This window comes from Geotrypetes seraphini, chromosome 8 (genome assembly GCF_902459505.1).
Source record: "Geotrypetes seraphini chromosome 8, aGeoSer1.1, whole genome shotgun sequence".
Classification (NCBI taxonomy): domain Eukaryota; kingdom Metazoa; phylum Chordata; class Amphibia; order Gymnophiona; family Dermophiidae; genus Geotrypetes; species Geotrypetes seraphini.
Window position 1 is genome coordinate 80,795,935 of NC_047091.1, and position 19,416 is coordinate 80,815,350.

The 19,416-nt window shown below is 43.6% G+C and overlaps 1 protein-coding gene across 1 annotated transcript in view; it reads left to right on the forward strand.

The window, feature by feature from the left end:
- The window catches only part of RPS6KA4 (ribosomal protein S6 kinase A4), a 33,509-nt gene extending 16,643 nt beyond the window's left edge, over window positions 1-16,866 (forward strand). Inside the window, exons 9-17 of the mRNA XM_033955455.1 lie at window positions 8,746-8,907; window positions 9,445-9,570; window positions 9,962-10,095; window positions 10,229-10,322; window positions 11,043-11,213; window positions 11,316-11,507; window positions 11,728-11,887; window positions 12,238-12,401; window positions 14,587-16,866. Coding sequence (XP_033811346.1) covers window positions 8,746-8,907; window positions 9,445-9,570; window positions 9,962-10,095; window positions 10,229-10,322; window positions 11,043-11,213; window positions 11,316-11,507; window positions 11,728-11,887; window positions 12,238-12,401; window positions 14,587-14,808 — 1,425 coding nt within the window. The 3' untranslated portion in view covers window positions 14,809-16,866. The remainder of the gene's footprint in view (window positions 1-8,745; window positions 8,908-9,444; window positions 9,571-9,961; window positions 10,096-10,228; window positions 10,323-11,042; window positions 11,214-11,315; window positions 11,508-11,727; window positions 11,888-12,237; window positions 12,402-14,586) is intronic.
- Window positions 16,867-19,416: the final 2,550 nt, after the last annotated feature.

Below are 19,416 nucleotides of genomic sequence, written 5' to 3' on the forward strand. Positions count from 1 at the left end.
CTCATAAGCCTGATGTTTCAGCCTGGTAGAGGCATAAGCCACTTTTTCTGTGTAGTAGCTATCTAATTGCAATTTGGCAGCCTGTAGCTGCCGAAAAACAGATTCAGAGCCTGTAGTTTATGTTGTTGCTCTAAGCTACTAATATGAGAAGTACAGTCTTATATTAATTTAGTTTCCTGTTGCTTACATTGGGAAACAGCTTTAAGGACCACCACCCCTAGAAATCACCTTATGGGCATCCCAAGCAACTCCTAAGGGCAGGCCAGAGTCCAGATTGTGCTCAAGGTAATCCTTCAAGAAAGCTCTATAAGCTTGAAGCAGAGATTTGTCTCCCAATAAAACATTAAGGGACCAGTCCTAGGTTTTCCTCCAACGTCAAACATTTCCCTGCTTCCCTTTTAACTCTGCAACCTTTCAGCAGATTCTGAAGGATGATATTGAGAACTGAAGCTCATTTTCTGAACTCTAACCCTGCATTACAAGATTTCTGATAGTTTCAGCAGACCATACCCACTATTTTTCCTTAAGGCACCGGAACTACCGAACCCCCTCCCCCATGCTTACTGCCCTACATCTCGGCTCTTTCCATACCTCTCATCTGTCCTAGGCCTGCCTAAAGTCTGCCACTCTGAGAGTGTCCAACATCTCTATTGATAGGCCATTTCAGGCCTTGCCATCTTTAACTTTGCTTCTAAGACCAACGTTTAAGCCAGCACTCAGTGTAATTACATAAAAGCATAAAAATTGCCATACTGGGACAGACCGAAGGTCCATCAAGCCCAGTATCCTGTTTCCAACAGTGACCAACCCAAGTCCCAGATACCTAGCTAGATCCCAAGTAGCAAAACAGATTCTATGCAGCTTATCCTAGAAATAAGCAGTGGATTTCCTCAAGCCATCTCAATAATGGCCTATAGAATTCTCTTTTATCCAAACCTTTTTTAAACCTTTTTTTAAGCTAACTGATTTCACCACATTCTCCAGCAACAAATTCCAGAGTTTAACTACACGTTGTGTGAAGAAATATTTTCTCCAATTCTCCATCCTCATACCGTACGATCAGCCAAAGACCACCACGACAAATTTACTTCATAGTACACTAGAAACAGTTACGACCTGGATGAAAGAACACAAACTGAAACTCAACCCAGATAAAACTAAATTCATTCTCCTCGAAAATGACAAAGTCCCAACCATAACCAACTTAGAACTAAACTCAATCAACTACCCAATCCAGAACACCATAAAACTACTAGGAATGACAATAGACAGATGCTGTACTATGCAACCACAAATAAATAAAACAATACAGAAATCCTTCGCAATAATGAGAAATCTGAGACAAGTCCGGAAATTTTTTAAAAGAACACAATTCCAGCTTATAGTGCAATCCCTTATCCTGGGACTGCTAGATTACTGCAACATCCTCTACCTCCCCTGAACTGCTACTATGACCAAACAACTACAAACAATCCAAAATACAGCTCTGAGACTCATCTACTCATTGAGAAAACATGATCATATCACAGAGGCTTACATAAACTCACACTGGCTACCAATCCAAGAAAGAATACTATTTAAATTCTACTGCATGATATTCAAAACCCTAAATGGAAATAGCCCATCCTACCTAAACAAACGCCTCATCCAAGCAACCTCAACCAGACATAGAAAAACTCACTCCCCATTCACACCACCACCGATCAAAGAAGTGAAGAGGACAAAACAATACTATGGCCTCCTAGCCACTCAAGCCGCAAAACTAGACAACCAAATCTCCAACCTACTGTTAACCACTCCAGACTACAAGATTTTCAGAAAAGAAATAAAAACTGTACTCCTCAAGAAATTCCTGAAACAATCCTAACTTCAATTACTCTTAACAACTCTAGAAATGAAAAATGACCTACTCTTTACAACTCTAGAAATGACAACTGTTCTTCCATTGTAACCCCCATTTAGATATCTTTTGTAATCCGCCTTGAACCGCAAGGTAATGGCGGAATAGAAATCTCTAATGTAATGTAATGTAATGTTTTAAATCTACTACTTATTAACTTCCCCTAGTCCTAGTATTTTTGGAAACAGTGAACAAGCGATTCACATCTACCCTTTCCACTCATTATTTTATAGATCTCTATCATAACACCCTTGAGCTAGCTCTTCTCTAAGCTGAAGAGCCCTAGCCACTTTAGCCTCTCCTTATAGGGAAGTTGACCCATCCCTTTTATCATTTTTGTCACCCTTCTCTGTACCTTTTCTAATTCCGCTATATCTTTTTTGAGATATGGTGACCAGAACTGCACACAGTATTCAAGGTGCGGCCGTACCATAGAGCGATACAAAGGCATTATAACATTTTCATATTTGTTTTCCATTCTTTTCCTCATAGTTCCTTACATTCTGTTTGCTTTCATAGCAGCCGCCGTACATTGAGCTGAGGCTACAATATCAACCGGTTCACCTTTATCCGCATGTTCATTCACACCTTAACTAAAACCATGTTGGCTTTCTCTCATTAATGCATGCTTACATATATGTTCTTAACAACAACGTAACACATAAAGGAACAATGTATACTTCAAACGTCTTTTATTATACAATGGTGCTCAGATTCCACGATGGAAAGGTAAAGAACTCAATAAAGGCAAAAGCCCTAAAGAGACTTAGATGGTATCGATCATTGCACCGGTTTATAAAAGATGTTGTGAAGTGCTACTATATTAGTTTATAAAGTTCATAAGTCCAAAAACGGTAAATCCAATTTGTAAATGACTTTAAAGCTTCAAAAAAGTGAGCAACTTAGCTGAAATATAGAGCGTGCATAGGTGTAACTGGGTCCTGACGCGTTTCGCCTCACCGGCTTCTTCAGAGAACCCACTCGCAAACTGTATATTCACTGCTAGTAATTGTAAATAAGTCCTGCAACATCAGAGAAACAAAGTGCATGGAAGTATCAGAATTCAGTAATAAGTATCAAAGCCTTAGCCAAAAAACTTTACCAAACTCTCGACGCTGACGACGGGACACCTACTGTTGATTCTGTAATCTTTCAGTTTCCTGTGACGTCAGTGCTCAGCTGAGCACCCGGCATTTATACATGAAAGAAGATGTCAATCAATGGAGGAACGCCCACCACTCCACTTCTTTATTCAAACCAGAGGGAGATACCGTCTGCCAATAGTAAATCCAACTTTGCTCACGTTTCCATAGCCATGCTTGAGAATTTCCTCCTCTAATGCCTCGGGCCACCTCTAATACCACAAATTGTAAATCATGAAGCTGGTGCGAAGTAGCCTGCCAATGTTGGACTAAGGGGGCATTAATATCCCCCCTTCTGATTTTACTCAGATGTTCTGTAATTCGTGTTTTAATACTTCTGATAGTGTGTCCAATGTATAACAAACTGCATGGGCAACGAATGAGGTAAACAACCCCTTGAGTATCACAATCCGAAAAATGATGTAACACATGTTGCTTTGGTAACGTAGGGTGGTGGATACTAGTAGTCTCCAGGGCATGCTTACATATAGTACAATTGCCACATTTGAAATGTCCTTTAGGCTCGGGTATCAAAATATCACCTGGTGGACTAACAAAGTGAGACGTGGATACAGAGTCCCGGAGATTTTTACCCCTAGAGTACGCAAAGAGGGGTTGTTGCCCCAGACATTGATGTACCTGAAGAAGGTGCCAGTGTGTGTTTATGATTTTTTTGATGTGGAATGCTTGGTATGAATAGGGCAATGTACACACCAATCGAGATTCACATTGATCAGAGGATGGTTGCAACAGATACTCCCGATGGGCATATAAAGCCCGTTTATAAGCTTTTTTGATGATATTGTAGGGGTACCCACGTTCACTAAACCGTTGCCACATGTCTCTTGCCCGGAGTTTAAATTCTTCTCTGGTGCTACACAAGCGCCTTAATCTTAAGAATTGGCCCACTGGTAAGTTATTCTTCAGATGACGAGGGTGATAACTCTCATAATGCAGCAACGTATTTCTATCGGTGGGCTTGCGATGAATAGTGGTAGAAAAAGCCCCTTGATTGATGGTAATATGAATGTCCAAAAAAGCTATATGGGTGTATGAAGTACATGCAGTGAATTGCAGATGTGAATTACATGTATTAAGCCACTGAAGAAATTGGTGGAATAAGTCAATGGTGTTAGTCCAGATCAAAAAAACATCATCTATATATCGTTTCCATGTGTACACTTCTGAAAAGTATATAGATGGGTACAGAAAAATGTCCTCAAAGTCTGTAACATACAGACATGCCAAAGACGGGGCCATAGTGGCCCCCATTGCAGTTCCCTGTATTTGTTGGTAAAAATTGACATCAAATACTGTAAATTTTCAAGGGACGGCCTCCCACAAAACAGGAGGTCCTCGGTCCACCAGGGGGAGACGGCCTCCGAAACCCTGAGTGTAGGCAATAATGTATTCAACTTGTCCAGTAGGAGTTTGACAACAGATGAGGTTACTGTTCTTTCCAAAGGGTTGTCATTTGTCCCTTTCACAAATTACAACCCTTTGGATACCAGAATTAGCCTATACAAACTTATCAGAAAGTGTAATCTCAAATTATACTTTCAAGACAAATCATATGATTCTGGCCCTATGGAGTTATTTAAATCTTCAACATGGAATCCCCCTGGGCCGTTAGATCCACATTTACAAGTCTTCCACAATCTAGTTGAGAGAGATATTTTGAATTTAGAACGCCAACCCTCCCACAGCAGACGTAATATGTCATCAGAAATGATTACAGCCTTAAACACTTTGGCACACGATTCAAAAATTGTTATTAAGGCGGCTGATAAAGGAGGGGGTATCGTCGTTCAAGACATAGATGCCTATGTGGCTGAAGCCCGTAGGCAACTCAGTGATAGACATTATTATTTAGCTCTGCCTTGTGACCCTACAGTAAGCATTTCTGAAGTCATCCACCATATCCTTTTACAGGCTTTGGAACAGGGGACCATCACTGACAGGGAGTACCGTTTTCTTCACCAAAATCATCCTACTATCCCTGTGATATATTTCGTCCCCAAAATCCATAAACATCTGACTAATCCTCCTGGGCGCCCCATTGTTTCTGGCATTGGTTCTGTTCTAGAGCCATTGTCAGACTTTGTAGATTTCTATTTGAAACCTTTAGTGTCTGGTGCCAAGTCCTATGTAAAAGATACCACATCCATGTTAGTCTGGCTCCAGGAGCCACATTGCATTCCTCCAGGAGCACTGTTAGTTACGCTTGACATTCAGGCTCTATATACTAATATTCCTCAACGTAGTGCAATTGAGGTGGTGCGTAAATATCTTGACACTCTTCAATTAACCAAAGCTAGAGTAGATTTTTTAGTCTCCATAGCTAGCATCGCTCTTCAACATAATTATTTTATGTTTGATGTCAATTTTTACCAACAAATACAGGGAACTGCAATGGGGGCCACTATGGCCCCGTCTTTGGCATGTCTGTATGTTACAGACTTTGAGGACATTTTTCTGTACCCATCTATATACTTTTCAGAAGTGTACACGTGGAAACGATATATAGATGATGTTTTTTTGATCTGGACTAACACCATTGACTTATTCCACCAATTTCTTCAGTGGCTTAATACATGTAATTCACATCTGCAATTCACTGCATGTACTTCATACACCCATATAGCTTTTTTGGACATTCATATTACCATCAATCAAGGGGCTTTTTCTACCACTATTCATCGCAAGCCCACCGATAGAAATACGTTGCTGCATTATGAGAGTTATCACCCTCGTCATCTGAAGAATAACTTACCAGTGGGCCAATTCTTAAGATTAAGGCGCTTGTGTAGCACCAGAGAAGAATTTAAACTCCGGGCAAGAGACATGTGGCAACGGTTTAGTGAACGTGGGTACCCCTACAATATCATCAAAAAAGCTTATAAACGGGCTTTATATGCCCATCGGGAGTATCTGTTGCAACCATCCTCTGATCAATGTGAATCTCGATTGGTGTGTACATTGCCCTATTCATACCAAGCATTCCACATCAAAAAAATCATAAACACACACTGGCACCTTCTTCAGGTACATCAATGTCTGGGGCAACAACCCCTCTTTGCGTACTCTAGGGGTAAAAATCTCCGGGACTCTGTATCCACGTCTCACTTTGTTAGTCCACCAGGTGATATTTTGATACCCGAGCCTAAAGGACATTTCAAATGTGGCAATTGTACTATATGTAAGCATGCCCTGGAGACTACTAGTATCCACCACCCTACGTTACCAAAGCAACATGTGTTACATCATTTTTCGGATTGTGATACTCAAGGGGTTGTTTACCTCATTCGTTGCCCATGCAGTTTGTTATACATTGGACACACTATCAGAAGTATTAAAACACGAATTACAGAACATCTGAGTAAAATCAGAAGGGGGGATATTAATGCCCCCTTAGTCCAACATTGGCAGGCTACTTCGCACCAGCTTCATGATTTACAATTTGTGGTATTAGAGGTGGCCCGAGGCATTAGAGGAGGAAATTCTCAAGCATGGCTATGGAAACGTGAGCAAAGTTGGATTTACTATTGGCAGACGGTATCTCCCTCTGGTTTGAATAAAGAAGTGGAGTGGTGGGCGTTCCTCCATTGATTGACATCTTCTTTCATGTATAAATGCCGGGTGCTCAGCTGAGCACTGACGTCACAGGAAACTGAAAGATTACAGAATCAACAGTAGGTGTCCCGTCGTCAGCGTCGAGAGTTTGGTAAAGTTTTTTGGCTAAGGCTTTGATACTTATTACTGAATTCTGATACTTCCATGCACTTTGTTTCTCTGATGTTGCAGGACTTATTTACAATTACTAGCAGTGAATATACAGTTTGCGAGTGGGTTCTCTGAAGAAGCCGGTGAGGCGAAACGCGTCAGGACCCAGTTACACCTATGCACGCTCTATATTTCAGCTAAGTTGCTCACTTTTTTGAAGCTTTAAAGTCATTTACAAATTGGATTTACCGTTTTTGGACTTATGAACTTTATAAACTAATATAGTAGCACTTCACAACATCTTTTATAAACCGGTGCAATGATCGATACCATCTAAGTCTCTTTAGGGCTTTTGCCTTTATTGAGTTCTTTACCTTTCCATCGTGGAATCTGAGCACCATTGTATAATAAAAGACGTTTGAAGTATACATTGTTCCTTTATGTGTTACGTTGTTGTTAAGGACCTTTAGGAACAATTCATTTTGAATTATACCCAGTTGTTTATATTGGGATTCTACATATATGTTCTGTCATTTTGTTCTTTTTAATAGTCTCTACCATTTTGCCCAGCAACAACATCAGACTCAAAGTTCTATTAATTCCCGGATCATCTCTGGAACCCTTTTTAAACATCAACATTATTAACAATAGCTCTTCAAGTTCATTTTTTAATTCTCAGTACTTTGGGATGTATACCATCTGGTCCAGGTGATTTGCTACTGTTCAGTTTGTCAAATTGACCCATTACATCATCCAGTGTTACAGAGATTTGCACGAGTTTCTTTGATTCATCAGAATTGAATACAATTTCTGGCACCAGTATCTTGTTTTTTGGTTGAATCTGTGTTCACTCATAGAGATGACAATGCACTTTAGAGTGTGGTAGACATTACCAGCTTGTATGGTTCTACAAAGGTTTTATCACTAATTTATGATATTACATTCTCAAATCATATTACAACCTTACCAGTTGTTCTTTGGCCCCTGAAGAAGGCAGTTTTTTTGCCAAAACTTGGATCTTTGTTGGGTCTGTATTTGATGATTTTTATGTAAATAAAGTTTGCCTTGGTTGGAATAGGATATCAACCTTGCCTTTTTTCCTTTTGTACCGATATCTCCCCCACATCTTCCTCAGTGAAGACTGAGGCAGAGAATTCATTTAATCTCTCCACTATGTCCTTGTGTTCCATAAGAGCCCCTTTTATCCCTTGGTTGTCTAGCAGTCCAACCGATTCTCTTCCCGACTTCTTGCTTTTAATATAATGTACCTAAAAAAGTTTTTACTGTGTTTTTGCTTCCAGCGCAATCTTCTTTTCAAGATCTCGCTTTGCCTTCCTTATTAGTGCCTTACATTTGACTTGACATTCCTTGTGTTGTTTACAATTGTTTTCAGTCGGATCCTTCTTCAAGAGTCTGAAAGATTCTCTTTTAGCTCTAATAGCTTCCTTCACCTCGCTCGTTAACCATGCCGGCTGCCATTTGGTCTTCTTTCCTCCTTTTTTAAGGATATATCTATTCTGGGCTTCCAGGATGGAAGTTTTAAATAACATCCATGTCTGATGTATATTTTTGACCTTTGCAGCTGCAACTTTAAGTTTCTTTTTTACCATTCTCCTCATGTTATCATAGCCTCTTTTTTTATAGTTAATCCCCACAGCCACCAAGGTTAGTGGGGCTGTAGTCAAATATCACTATGCTCAATGAAGTTTGAATTTTTACCACAGTTCCTCCCATACTGATCACTCTGGCCCTCTTAGAAGCTGGATGCTGTGATACTGCTGCTCGTTAAGAAAATAACCCCCTCCTTCCCCCCCCCCCCCGCTCCATTCAAGTTAGCAAAGAGAGGCCTGAGGCAATCATACCATGGCATGCTGGAACAGACTGTGAGATGCCTTATCTGATGGCAAGATACTATTTGTAATTCCTCTGCTTAAGGATACTCTGCTTAGTATCTTCTCTACTCTTCCCCTTTTCCCATAGGGGCTGAACTGGGCAGATTTGGCAGATAAAAAAGTAAAGGCTCCCTTTAAACCCGAGATCCGTAATGAGCTGGATGTCAGCAACTTTGCAGAAGAATTCACCAGCATGGATCCGGTGTATTCTCCAGCAGGGACACCCCCAAACTCGGATCCTGTGTTCCAGGTATTTTCTACTTGCAGTATGTACTTTCCTTAGTCAGTACTATACAACATGAATCCCAAATATGAAGCCTGTGTACAGGCACACGTCACATACAGGATGCCCATTCAGGAATCCTCCTGTGGAGTCGGGGGATCCTGTAATGCCTTAAGGTGATGTTTTTCACTGACACCATAAGGTAAATAATAAGACCCTGAAGCAGGACAAAACAGGCCGTGCTGTACGCGGTATATAAATTTTTAAATAAATAAACCTACTTTAATGAAGATTTTTAAAGACTTTTCTGACTTTAACCACATCGGACTCCACGATTTCCTTCCTTCGAAACCTAGCAGATTATTCGCCTACTTGTGTCTTGTAATTCCCTGTAATTCCCCTCTGTACCTCATTAAACTCAGATGCTGTGTTCCAGGCACACATCACATAGATCCCATAGATCCCATAATCCCCCTGTAGGATCTAAGCTTATATTCTGTGTTCCAGGTGTTTGACACTGCACTGTTCTCACTCCATATGCTTATTCCCCTTGTTCTCCTGCAGGGGTATTCTTACATTGCACCCTCCATTCTCTTTAATCGCAATGCTGTGATGACCGATGTGATGGATCTCCATATGAATTCAGAGCGACCGGGCAGTGCTACTGTTGCTCGCAGTGCCATGATTAAAGTAGGTTCCCCTGAATTTGCACCCACTGCCTCCATGTTCATGACATTTGGTGTCTGGGTAGGGTAAGGAGTGTTTAATGCATGTGCAGTGCTCTAACTAGAGAATGACATGATGACAGAATTCATCACCATTCCCATCCCCGCGGATAACCGTGGGAAAACATCTCCATGTCATTCTTTCAAAGAGAGAGGGAAGAATCAGAGTATGAATGGGCACAACCACTGATCCTTAAAGCCTTTCATTGAAGAATGCTGGTGTAGAAGGACTGAGGTTGAGATAGACACTAAAGAATGACACGGGATTGTTTTCCGTGGTTATCCGCGGGGACTGGAATGGTAATGAATTTTGTCACTGTGTCATTCTCTAGCTCTAACCTCTCCCTACTCCACAGGATTCGGCCTTTTTCCAGCTTTATGATTTGGAAATGAAGGAACCACCACTGGGAGAGGGCAGCTTCTCCATCTGTCGGAAATGTCACAGTAAGCAGACGGGGAATGCATACGCTGTGAAGATCCTGAGCAAGAGGTGGGTGGGTGTGGGGGGGGTCATGGGAAGAGGGGATGAAACTTTTCAGGGGTGGAGGAAGGAGAATGTGGGGAAACTGGGCAGAGATGGAAGCTCTGGGGTTTGGTTGCTGAGTTTCTCGTCTGTGGCACAGGATGGAAGGCAGCGTGCAGCGGGAAATCACTGCGTTGAAGCTCTGCGAACCTCATCCCAACATAGTGAAGCTGCATGAAGTACACCATGACCAGGTAACAGCTGGGGTACACCAAGGCAGCATTGGTGGGCAGAGAGTTGGGGGTGCCAGGGCTTGTGGATAGGTGGAAACTAAGTAGTCAAGTGGGAACACAAGAGGCCAAGGTCTTGATTAGAGCTGTGAAATGAAAGGGGGCCACCAAGAACAAGAGGGCTACTGGTAGACACCAGGATCAGCCTGGGCAAGAGGAGTATAGGGGGCCACAATGGATGTATGGAAAGTAGCAAGACCCGTGAAGGCTCTACCATGCTGGAGAGTGCTCGGAGAATAAGAAAAGTCATGCTAAATAATAGGGGTTGTTGGGAACACAAGGAATTATAGGGGTACTTCTGGGTAGAAGAAGCACTGATGGACAGAGAGAGCTGTGTCAGCTGAGAGAAGCATGTGGTTGTACTAGGAGCTCTGCTAGGTAGGACATTTCTTGGAAACACTAGCTCCATGCTGGATAAAAGGACCATACTGAGCAGAAGGACTGCTGGGAGACCAAGAGGGTTGCATCAGGCAGGCCCTTTGAAGGGCTCATTGGTAAGAAAAAGGGATTACTAGAGTCTTGAGTGAGTCGCTGGGAGACTGGGAGAAGACTGAATGTCAGAAGCAGAACTCAGAGGTAGGCGCAAACTCTGACTCCAGGAACCGTATCTAGTTCTCTTTGCCTATAGCTGCTGGCCCTTCTAATTCAATAAATAAGATGTTTTCCTATGTCTACCCCTATTAGTACCACACATATCTGGTGATGGAGCTGCTCCAGGGTGGAGAGCTGTTGGACCGCATTAAAAAGAAGAAACACTTCAGTGAGTCAGAGGCGAGTCAGATCCTGCGCAGCCTAGTGTCAGCTGTCAGCTTCATGCATGATGTGGGAGTGGTGCACCGAGACCTGAAGCCTGAGGTGGGGGCCTGGGGCCCAGGGGGTGTAACATCGAGCTTTGAGACTCGCTCATTTCACTGTTTTTTTCATGTGCAAGCATTTCTTCTTTTTTGCCCTTTCCAGAACATCCTGTTTGCAGATGAGTCAGAGGATGCATCGGTGAAAGTGATTGACTTTGGCTTTGCACGGTTGCGGCCTCAGAGTAGCCAGCCCATGCAGACCCCTTGCTTCACTCTGCAATATGCAGCCCCTGAGCTGTTCAAAGATGAGGGTTATGATGAATCCTGTGACCTCTGGAGTCTGGGGGTCATCCTGGTACATCCTTCTCTAGTCTTCTCCATCCTAAAGTCCTCTCTCTTATCTGTCATCTCTTACTTTCTCTCCTTTCTCACTTGGTCTCCTTTAGTCTTTCATTACTTTTTCTCTTCCTTCCTCCCCTGCTGTCTTTATTTTCCCTTCCTATTCCTTCCCCATTGTTCTTCATCCCTTTTCTATCCTTTCCCACTTGCTCAATGCCCTTCTTTGCTCTCCACAGTACACCATGCTGTCGGGCCAGGTGCCCTTCCAGAGCACCCAAAAGGGGACCACCATGACGCATGCTGCCGACATTATGCGGAAGATTAAGGAGGGGGAGTTTTCGCTAGAGGGTGAGGCCTGGAAGAACGTCTCTGAGGGAGCTAAGGAGCTAGTGCGAGGTATGAAAGTGGAGCTGTGTGCTTGCTCTGATATTGTATATTCTGGGGCCAAGCAAGTTGTTCAGGGGCTTTATGTTTTATTGTTCTTAATCTTTCCCCTCCCAGATTCATTATGAATTTTAAGGCCCAAATAAAAGATGGCTGCTAGGCTTTTTGCAGTGGGGTCACGTAAGCAACATCCATTAATGTGCTTCAGCTGCTTCTCGGTATGCCAGAGAATAGGATTTGCCATATCAACAGTGTCCTTACCTTGCGGTAGTTGCTATGGCAATTACTGTCTATGCCTGTCACCATGGTGATTACAAGCTTATGCCCATCACCATGGTAATTTACCCCTTCCTTTGTCACAGGCCTTCTCACTGTGGATCCTGCCAAGCGGCTGAAGATGTCCAGTCTGCGCTACAGTGAATGGCTTCAGGATGGCAGTGCCCTGTCCTCCACGCCTCTGATGACCCCTGACATCCTGGAATCCACAGGGTCCACCGTCCGCACCTATGTCAATGCCACATTCATGGTAACAGCTGATGTTTGAGGGGAAGGGGGGAGGATATGTGGGTGTAAAGAAGATGGAGGAGTGGGGTCGGAAAGCAGGTAGGTGTGTGTATATGAGTGAGACAATTACAGTTTGTGTGGGGGAGTGAGAAGACATATGTTTGTGTGAATGGTAGGAAGATGGGGAGGAGAAAGTGTATGTGAATATATTACATTGTGAATATTTAATATTCATAAGGATGTGAGAGATACAAGCAGGAAACTGCAGTGGGGACAGATGACTCCCCTCACCTCTCAGGAAATGATCAGATCCCATTACCCATTAAGGGAGTTGTTTTATGAGTAGGTGCCTCCTTTTAGGGACCCCAGTGCCATGCAGTGAGAACCTAGTCTGTAACAGCATCTGGGCAACTTTTGAAATCAAAATGATAAAATATTTTGATACCCACTACACAGGACTCAACAAGGACCTTGGCTTCCTTTCTCACTACAAAGAAACTTAAACTGCATTGTCACTTCTCTGTCTACTGCTTAACAAAGGGCTAGATTCACTAAGGCCATGTAGGGCAATCGTAATCAAGCCCCCCTCGACCGCACAGATCGCTCTCCAGTGATCCTGACGCATGCTCAGACCTTCTCCTTTGCCTGTAGATGGTCTGCACATGCTCAACGAACTTGAAACTTTTTTTGTTGTTGTTATCAAGCTGGAAACTTTCATGAGCCCGTGGATTTAACCTGTGGGTTGAAAGCGGGGCTGCACCATGGGTTAAAACCACAGAGTTGGGGCAGAGAGCAGAAGATCGGGGCAGAGAAGCAGAGTTGGGGCAGAGAGCAGGAGATCGGGGCAGAGAGCAGAGAACAAGGCGCCAAGAGCAGGAGAATCGGGGCAGAGAGCAGGGTTTTTGCTCAAGCGACTGGTCCTCACCAGTCGCTTGTTTTTGAATCAGGCAGCCCAGTCGGTGTGCCTTCTTTATTTTAGTGAATTGCGTCCTTCCTACTTTGCATGCCGTTTCCCCTCATATGCATATGCGGATCGGATCGGAGGATGATCTGCCATGAGGTTAGTGAATCGGGTCGCAAAATGATCGGGACACAATCGGTGTTCTTAGTGAATCTAACCCAAAGACCTTGGCTTTCTTCCCCACTACAAAGGGATTTAAACTGCATTGTCACCTCTCTTGCCTACTGCTTAACTAAGACCTTGGCTTTCTTTCCCACTACAAAGAAATTCAAACTGCTTTGTCACCTCTTTGTCTCCAACTAGCACTGAAATGCTTCATGTTTCCCTTATTCACTGTGAACCAAAAAAAAAAAGCACACCAAAATGTTTTTTGTCTTATCTTCCACAGAACTCTGCCAATTCTTATGAAATTTACCCCCTCTTCTACGAAACTGTGTCGGGAGTAGCGCCGGCCATTCAGCATGGCTCCCCACGCTAGAAACTGCTATCGCAGTTTCGAAGAAGAGGGGATTAGTGCATTGTGTCCTGAATGTACAATAACAACATTCAGTCCTTTAGTGCATTGTGTCCCAACAAAATAATAACATTCAATCAATAAATAGTGTTCTCACCACTTTAAGTCTTTTTAATAAATATCATACTCTACCACCCACCTCTATCATCTGACCATTTCCTTGTAATGTGGTAGAGTATGATATTTATTAAAAAGACTTTTTTAAGGTAGTGAGAAAACTATTGATTGAATGTTATTATTTTGTAGGGAAGGATCCTTGATAAAGCACATATGTGAAACATGTTGGATCTGAACTTCCCTGATCAGTAGATCTAAAGATAAGTAACATAAAGTATTATTCTGATATATTTTTTAAAAAAAGTTTTAAAGATGGTGGATAGACATATAAGAGAAAGTTCACAGTGATAATATAGTCAGACCGGTGAAGATTGAACACATTAAGCTAACTGCTATGAAAGATTTTTGAGCGGTGAGTGGTGTTACTGAGGTCCAGGATAAGTACTTACTAATAAATGTGAAAGAGTTTATAAGTCATTTTGGTATTTGGGATTAAGAGCTATATGGACTTTTATGCATGAACTCAAGGGAAACCGACATTCATATGCTTAAGCAGCACAGAAATGTGGGTGCCCTGGTATCAAATTGCCCTTTATGCTATGTCTCCCTCCCTTCTTTTCCTCTATCTCCTTCCTTTTCTCTCTTGCCTACTCTCCACCTTCGTCTCTCGTCCAGGCATTTAACAGAGGGAAGCGAGAGGGATTTTTCCTGAAGAGCGTGGACAACGCGCCCCTGGCCAAGAGACGGAAACTAAAGATGTCCAGCACTGGAGTGGAAGCTCGGCGCAGTTCCTCGTCTTCATCCTCCTCCTCCTCGTCCTCCAGACCTGCTCCCACTCGCTCCCCCAAGTCCAAAGGGCCTCTCAAAAAGACAGACACCTTCTCCCCGCCCTCCTAGCACCTGGTGGAAGGTTCTTTCGCAATACTGCGGACACAGTGCTTGTTTGTTGCTGGCTGTATTTTTGTTATGGGTTTTATTATGGCTTTACATTTTTAAATGGGATGCTCTGCAGATAGAAAGAGGGAAACAGGAATTCTCCCTCCAGTCACAGTTCTCAGATCAGCTCCTGCCTAACTTTCACCTCATTTTGCCCAGGCCACTGGTTCAAAAGATCCCTTTTGTTTTACATACTTGGCTCCTGCAGATAAAATGAATAAAGTGAGGAAGATGCGTAGGTGTTACCTAAAGGGAATCAAACAATGGGGGAGGGAACATTTTAGTCTCTTCGCAGCATTAGAAAATCTTTCAGATCAGAGACATGGTGGGACACTTCAAGCAGTGTCTCTGATCGACATCCTGCTGGTAAGTTCTGTGCCCGAGAAGAGATCTTGCATCAGCTCCTAGGCCTGGCATCTGCTTGCTAGACCAGTGGAGGCTGGGGGTAGCCAACAAAGAGGGAGTCTCCGCCATCTCTCTAGAGAGCGCCATGCTTTGTGGACTGACTGACAGGTGTCACTGTGAGGATGGCGCTGAGTTTAAATGGGGAGGGGGAGGGGACAGGTAGTTGCGACTGAAGGCTCTCGGCAGCATAGCCCAATAGAGGCTGGTTCTGACTGAGCTGGAAGCCTGCCAGGCCAAAAAGAAAAAAAATCCCTTTTAACTGGTGCCTCTTAACAGTATGAGGGGCCCTTAGCCATTCGGTGGCATAGGCCCAAAGGCAGGTTCCTTTGGTGGAAAGCCACCATGAGTGTCTTTAGTTCTATGGTTTTCACTCCCAGACCTTCAGATCATAGGCAGAGGAATGGACTAATATTTTGCCCAATACAGCATCAGCACTTAGAGAGGTTGAGTGCTGGGGCCAGGGTTAGGTTTGCTTTGCCTGTCCAACAAAAAGGCGTTCTGCTGCTTCTGCATGATAAAGTTTTGTATATAATCGAGGTGGCAGTCCTTGAGGACTGGGAGAGAATATCAGTGATCTAGCTTAAAGGTGAGAAGATTATAAGATCACGCACATGCACTGCCAGCCATTGGAGCAAAGGTCGCTCCATGAGAACCAGTCCTTGTGCTTCCAAGGCTCTGATTTTTACATTTGAGCATTTCTGATTATAGCTTCAAACTGCAGTGGAGGTGGGGTTGTCACTCATGGGGCATAACCATTTCTGCGACTGACTGAGCCGCTGAAGGAAACTAACACCATGCTTGCTTGCTTTCGTTTAGGCAGAAGGAGGGTAGGGGCCCTTCACTTTTCTTTATAAGAAAATTAAAGAAAGATTTTAAAAACCAAACGCTTTGAGGTGCACTCTACCTCAGTTGGAGGGAGGTAGGGAGCTGTGGCCAGATTGTTTGGTTGAAGAGGGGGTTCCTATGTATCTCAGATTTGTGACTGGGACTGCAGCCTCCAGGAAAGGAACTAGTGGGTCATTATGAGATGTGTGTGTGTGTTTGGGGGGGGGGGGGGGAGCTGTGATCCCAAAGTCTGTGTACAGAGAAAGCAGAGTATTTTTATAGTGGTCATGAACTGTTTTTCCATAGCTTTTGTAAATGGAAAAGGGTTTTATTTGGTAGGGAGGGGGGGGGCAACTGTGAGATGTGCCCCCCCTCCTCATGCTGAGGGGAAGGGGTGCAGTCTTCTGTCCTTTTACTGATTTCCAAGTTCCTTATCAGCAACTTGCACTTTTTAGCCAAGAAAAGAGAGGTTTATAGGGGGTGGGAACTGGGGGATGTGCATAAAGGCCTGGGGTGAGTGTCATTGCCCTATTCTAACCTCTGGGCACTGACACTGCATCTGTCACAGGCCTGTTGGGGAGGGGGGGGGATAATATGCCTCTTTGTAAAAGAATACAATTCAGCTTCTGTGGGGCACAGTATGACAAAGACAAACTGTGACTATTCATATTGTACCTGTAATATTGATGTGAAGTTTTGACCAAAAAAAGAGAGAATCTGTTTTAGTTTTCTTTTGTGTTTTTGTATTTTATTGTAAAATAAACCATTGTAAGTGCAGAGTTACCCCCACCTTGGCTTTTCCTGTGTCTTGTTTGTAAGTTTCCTGCACTCTCTTGGCACCTGTGATTGATGGTGGATAGCAGAGAGCCTTAGATAGGGCTGGAAGAACTGGAATGATCTGAAAATAGAGAATGACACGGGGACAAATTTTTCCCCATCCCTGCAGGAATTCATTTTCTCATCCCAGCAAGTTCTTTTCCTGTCCCTGCCCCATTCCTGCAAGCTCTGTCATCATCTGCACAAGCCTCAAACACTTTAAAATAATAAGTGTTCGAGGATTGTGCCGTTTTAAGGCAGAGCTTACAGGAATGGGGCAGGGGCAAGGACAGTGACAAACGTTGCGGTGACAGGATGGGGAAATTGAGTTCCTGCAGGGACGGGAAAAAATTTGTCACTGTGTCATTCTCTATCTGAAAGCACAGCAAAGCAGCTAAAATCTCAAAGGCCCGCAAGATTCTGGATAAACGAGGCCTTTTCTTTGGGAAAATTTGTATTCATTCTCTTAGTAAACAGCTTGATACTGCCTCTCCCCCCCTCCTTTCACTGTCCTCCATTCCTGTCCCATGCACTCCCAAAATCTGTTCCAGTGATGGCCTCCACCACATCCATTGGTAGCATAATGATGGGGGGTGGCCTTGGGGGGTCCAGGTGGGCTACCTTTGGGGCGGTGGGGGATGTCCAGAAAGAGGAACTGGGCATTCCTCCTGCTGGTGAATTTTCAGGGGGGGGGGGCAGGAGAGATTGGACATCACTCCTGCCGCAATCATTTGGGGGGGTCACGGTGGGTGTTGGCAGGAGCAATTGGGCATCTCTCCTGCTGTGATCATTCGGATGGGTTGCAGCAGGTTCCAGAAGGACAGATTGGGCATCTTTTCTGCCATGATCATTGGGGGGGGGGGGGGGAACACGGTGGGTGTCAGCAGGAGAGATTGGGCATCTTTCCTGCCGGTGAAGGTTGTCGGGGGTTTGTGGCAGTTTGGGCAGGAGGGATTGGACATCCCTCCTGCTGGCAATGCTTGTGGGGGGGGGGGGGGGGTCACAGATGGTTCGGGCAGGAGGGACTGGGCATCCCTCCTGCCCCATCATTGTGGGGGGGGGGGGGAGGGAACTAGTTGCCTGGACCACTGAACTGATCACCTGGGCCACTGAACTGATCGTGGCAGCCACAAAACTTATACCTGTTTTGATTTGGTCTAAGTCAAAAACGTATAAGTTCCGTCCAGGCAACCTGTTAAACTTTTCGATTATGGCTGCCGGACGACTAAGTCTAAGTTGGTCTACCTCCTGCCTACTTCCCACCCTACCCACTCCTCCAAAAATGCCCCTTGCCCCTTTTCACTCTGGATGCTCAGAGGCAGTGAAAAGGCCTAAGCTGGTTTTAGGTACGTCTAAAACCCTGTTTGATTATTGGTACTTGGATGACCTGTCTTTTGATCATCCAAGTGTTGATTTAGGCAGGGTTTTAGACATATTTTCATTTTGATTATGTACCTCTTAGACTATTGCTTGGCAGTTTAAGTTTTAATGTGTAGGGTGAGACATTTTCAGTGCAGAAATCCATAGCTGTATTCAAAAGGAGTTGAGAAACTGATATGCATAGTCTAGGAAAGAGATCAAGGCCAGATGGATGTTTTGCTGCAGAGAGGGGAATAACCATCAGAAGAAAGGAGCTGATAATGCCACAGTACAAATTATTGACAATGCCACATTTGGAGTACTGTGTTCAGTTTTGGAAGCCATAGGTTGCAAAGGATGTAAAAAGACTGGAAGTTGTTCAGAGGAAAGCAATAAAAGTGATACGAGATCTATGCAGGAAACATGTGAAGACATGGACCAACTTTCTAATAGAAACATGATGGCAGATAAAAGGTCAAATGGCCCATCCAATCTGCCCATCCGTGGTAACCATTATCATCTCTTCCTCTCTAAGTCAAGAGATCCCACGCTTTCTTGAATTCACAGTCTCCACCACCTCTTCCAGGAGACTATTCCATGCATCTACCACAGTTTCTGTAAAAAAGTATTTCCTCAGATTACTCCTGAGCCTATCACCTCTTAATTTCATCCTATGCCCTCTCATTCCAGAGCTTACTTTCAAATGAGACTTGACTCATGTGCATTTACATCATGTAGGTATTTAAACATCTCTATCATATCTCCCCTCTCCCGCCTTTCCTCCAAAGAATACATATTGAGATCTTTAAGTATGTCCCCCATATGCCTTATGACGAAAATCATGTACCATTGTAGTAGCCTTCCTCTGGACCGACTCCATCCTTTTTATATCTTTTTGAAGGTGCGGCTTCCAGAATTGTACACAATATTCTAAATGGGGTCTCACTCATTTTATACCAGTGTTCTCAATATTTGTTTACTGCAGATATGTGCTACTGATTTAGCACAAATTTATATTTTAACTTATATTTAAAGTTCATTTCTCCTTTTATTCAACTTATCTTTTAGTTGTGGAAACAATGATCATCTCTCCCAACATGAATTCATGTTTCACTTTCTTCCTCAGGGTTGAGGTGTCTTATCATATCCACTTTCATTTCACAT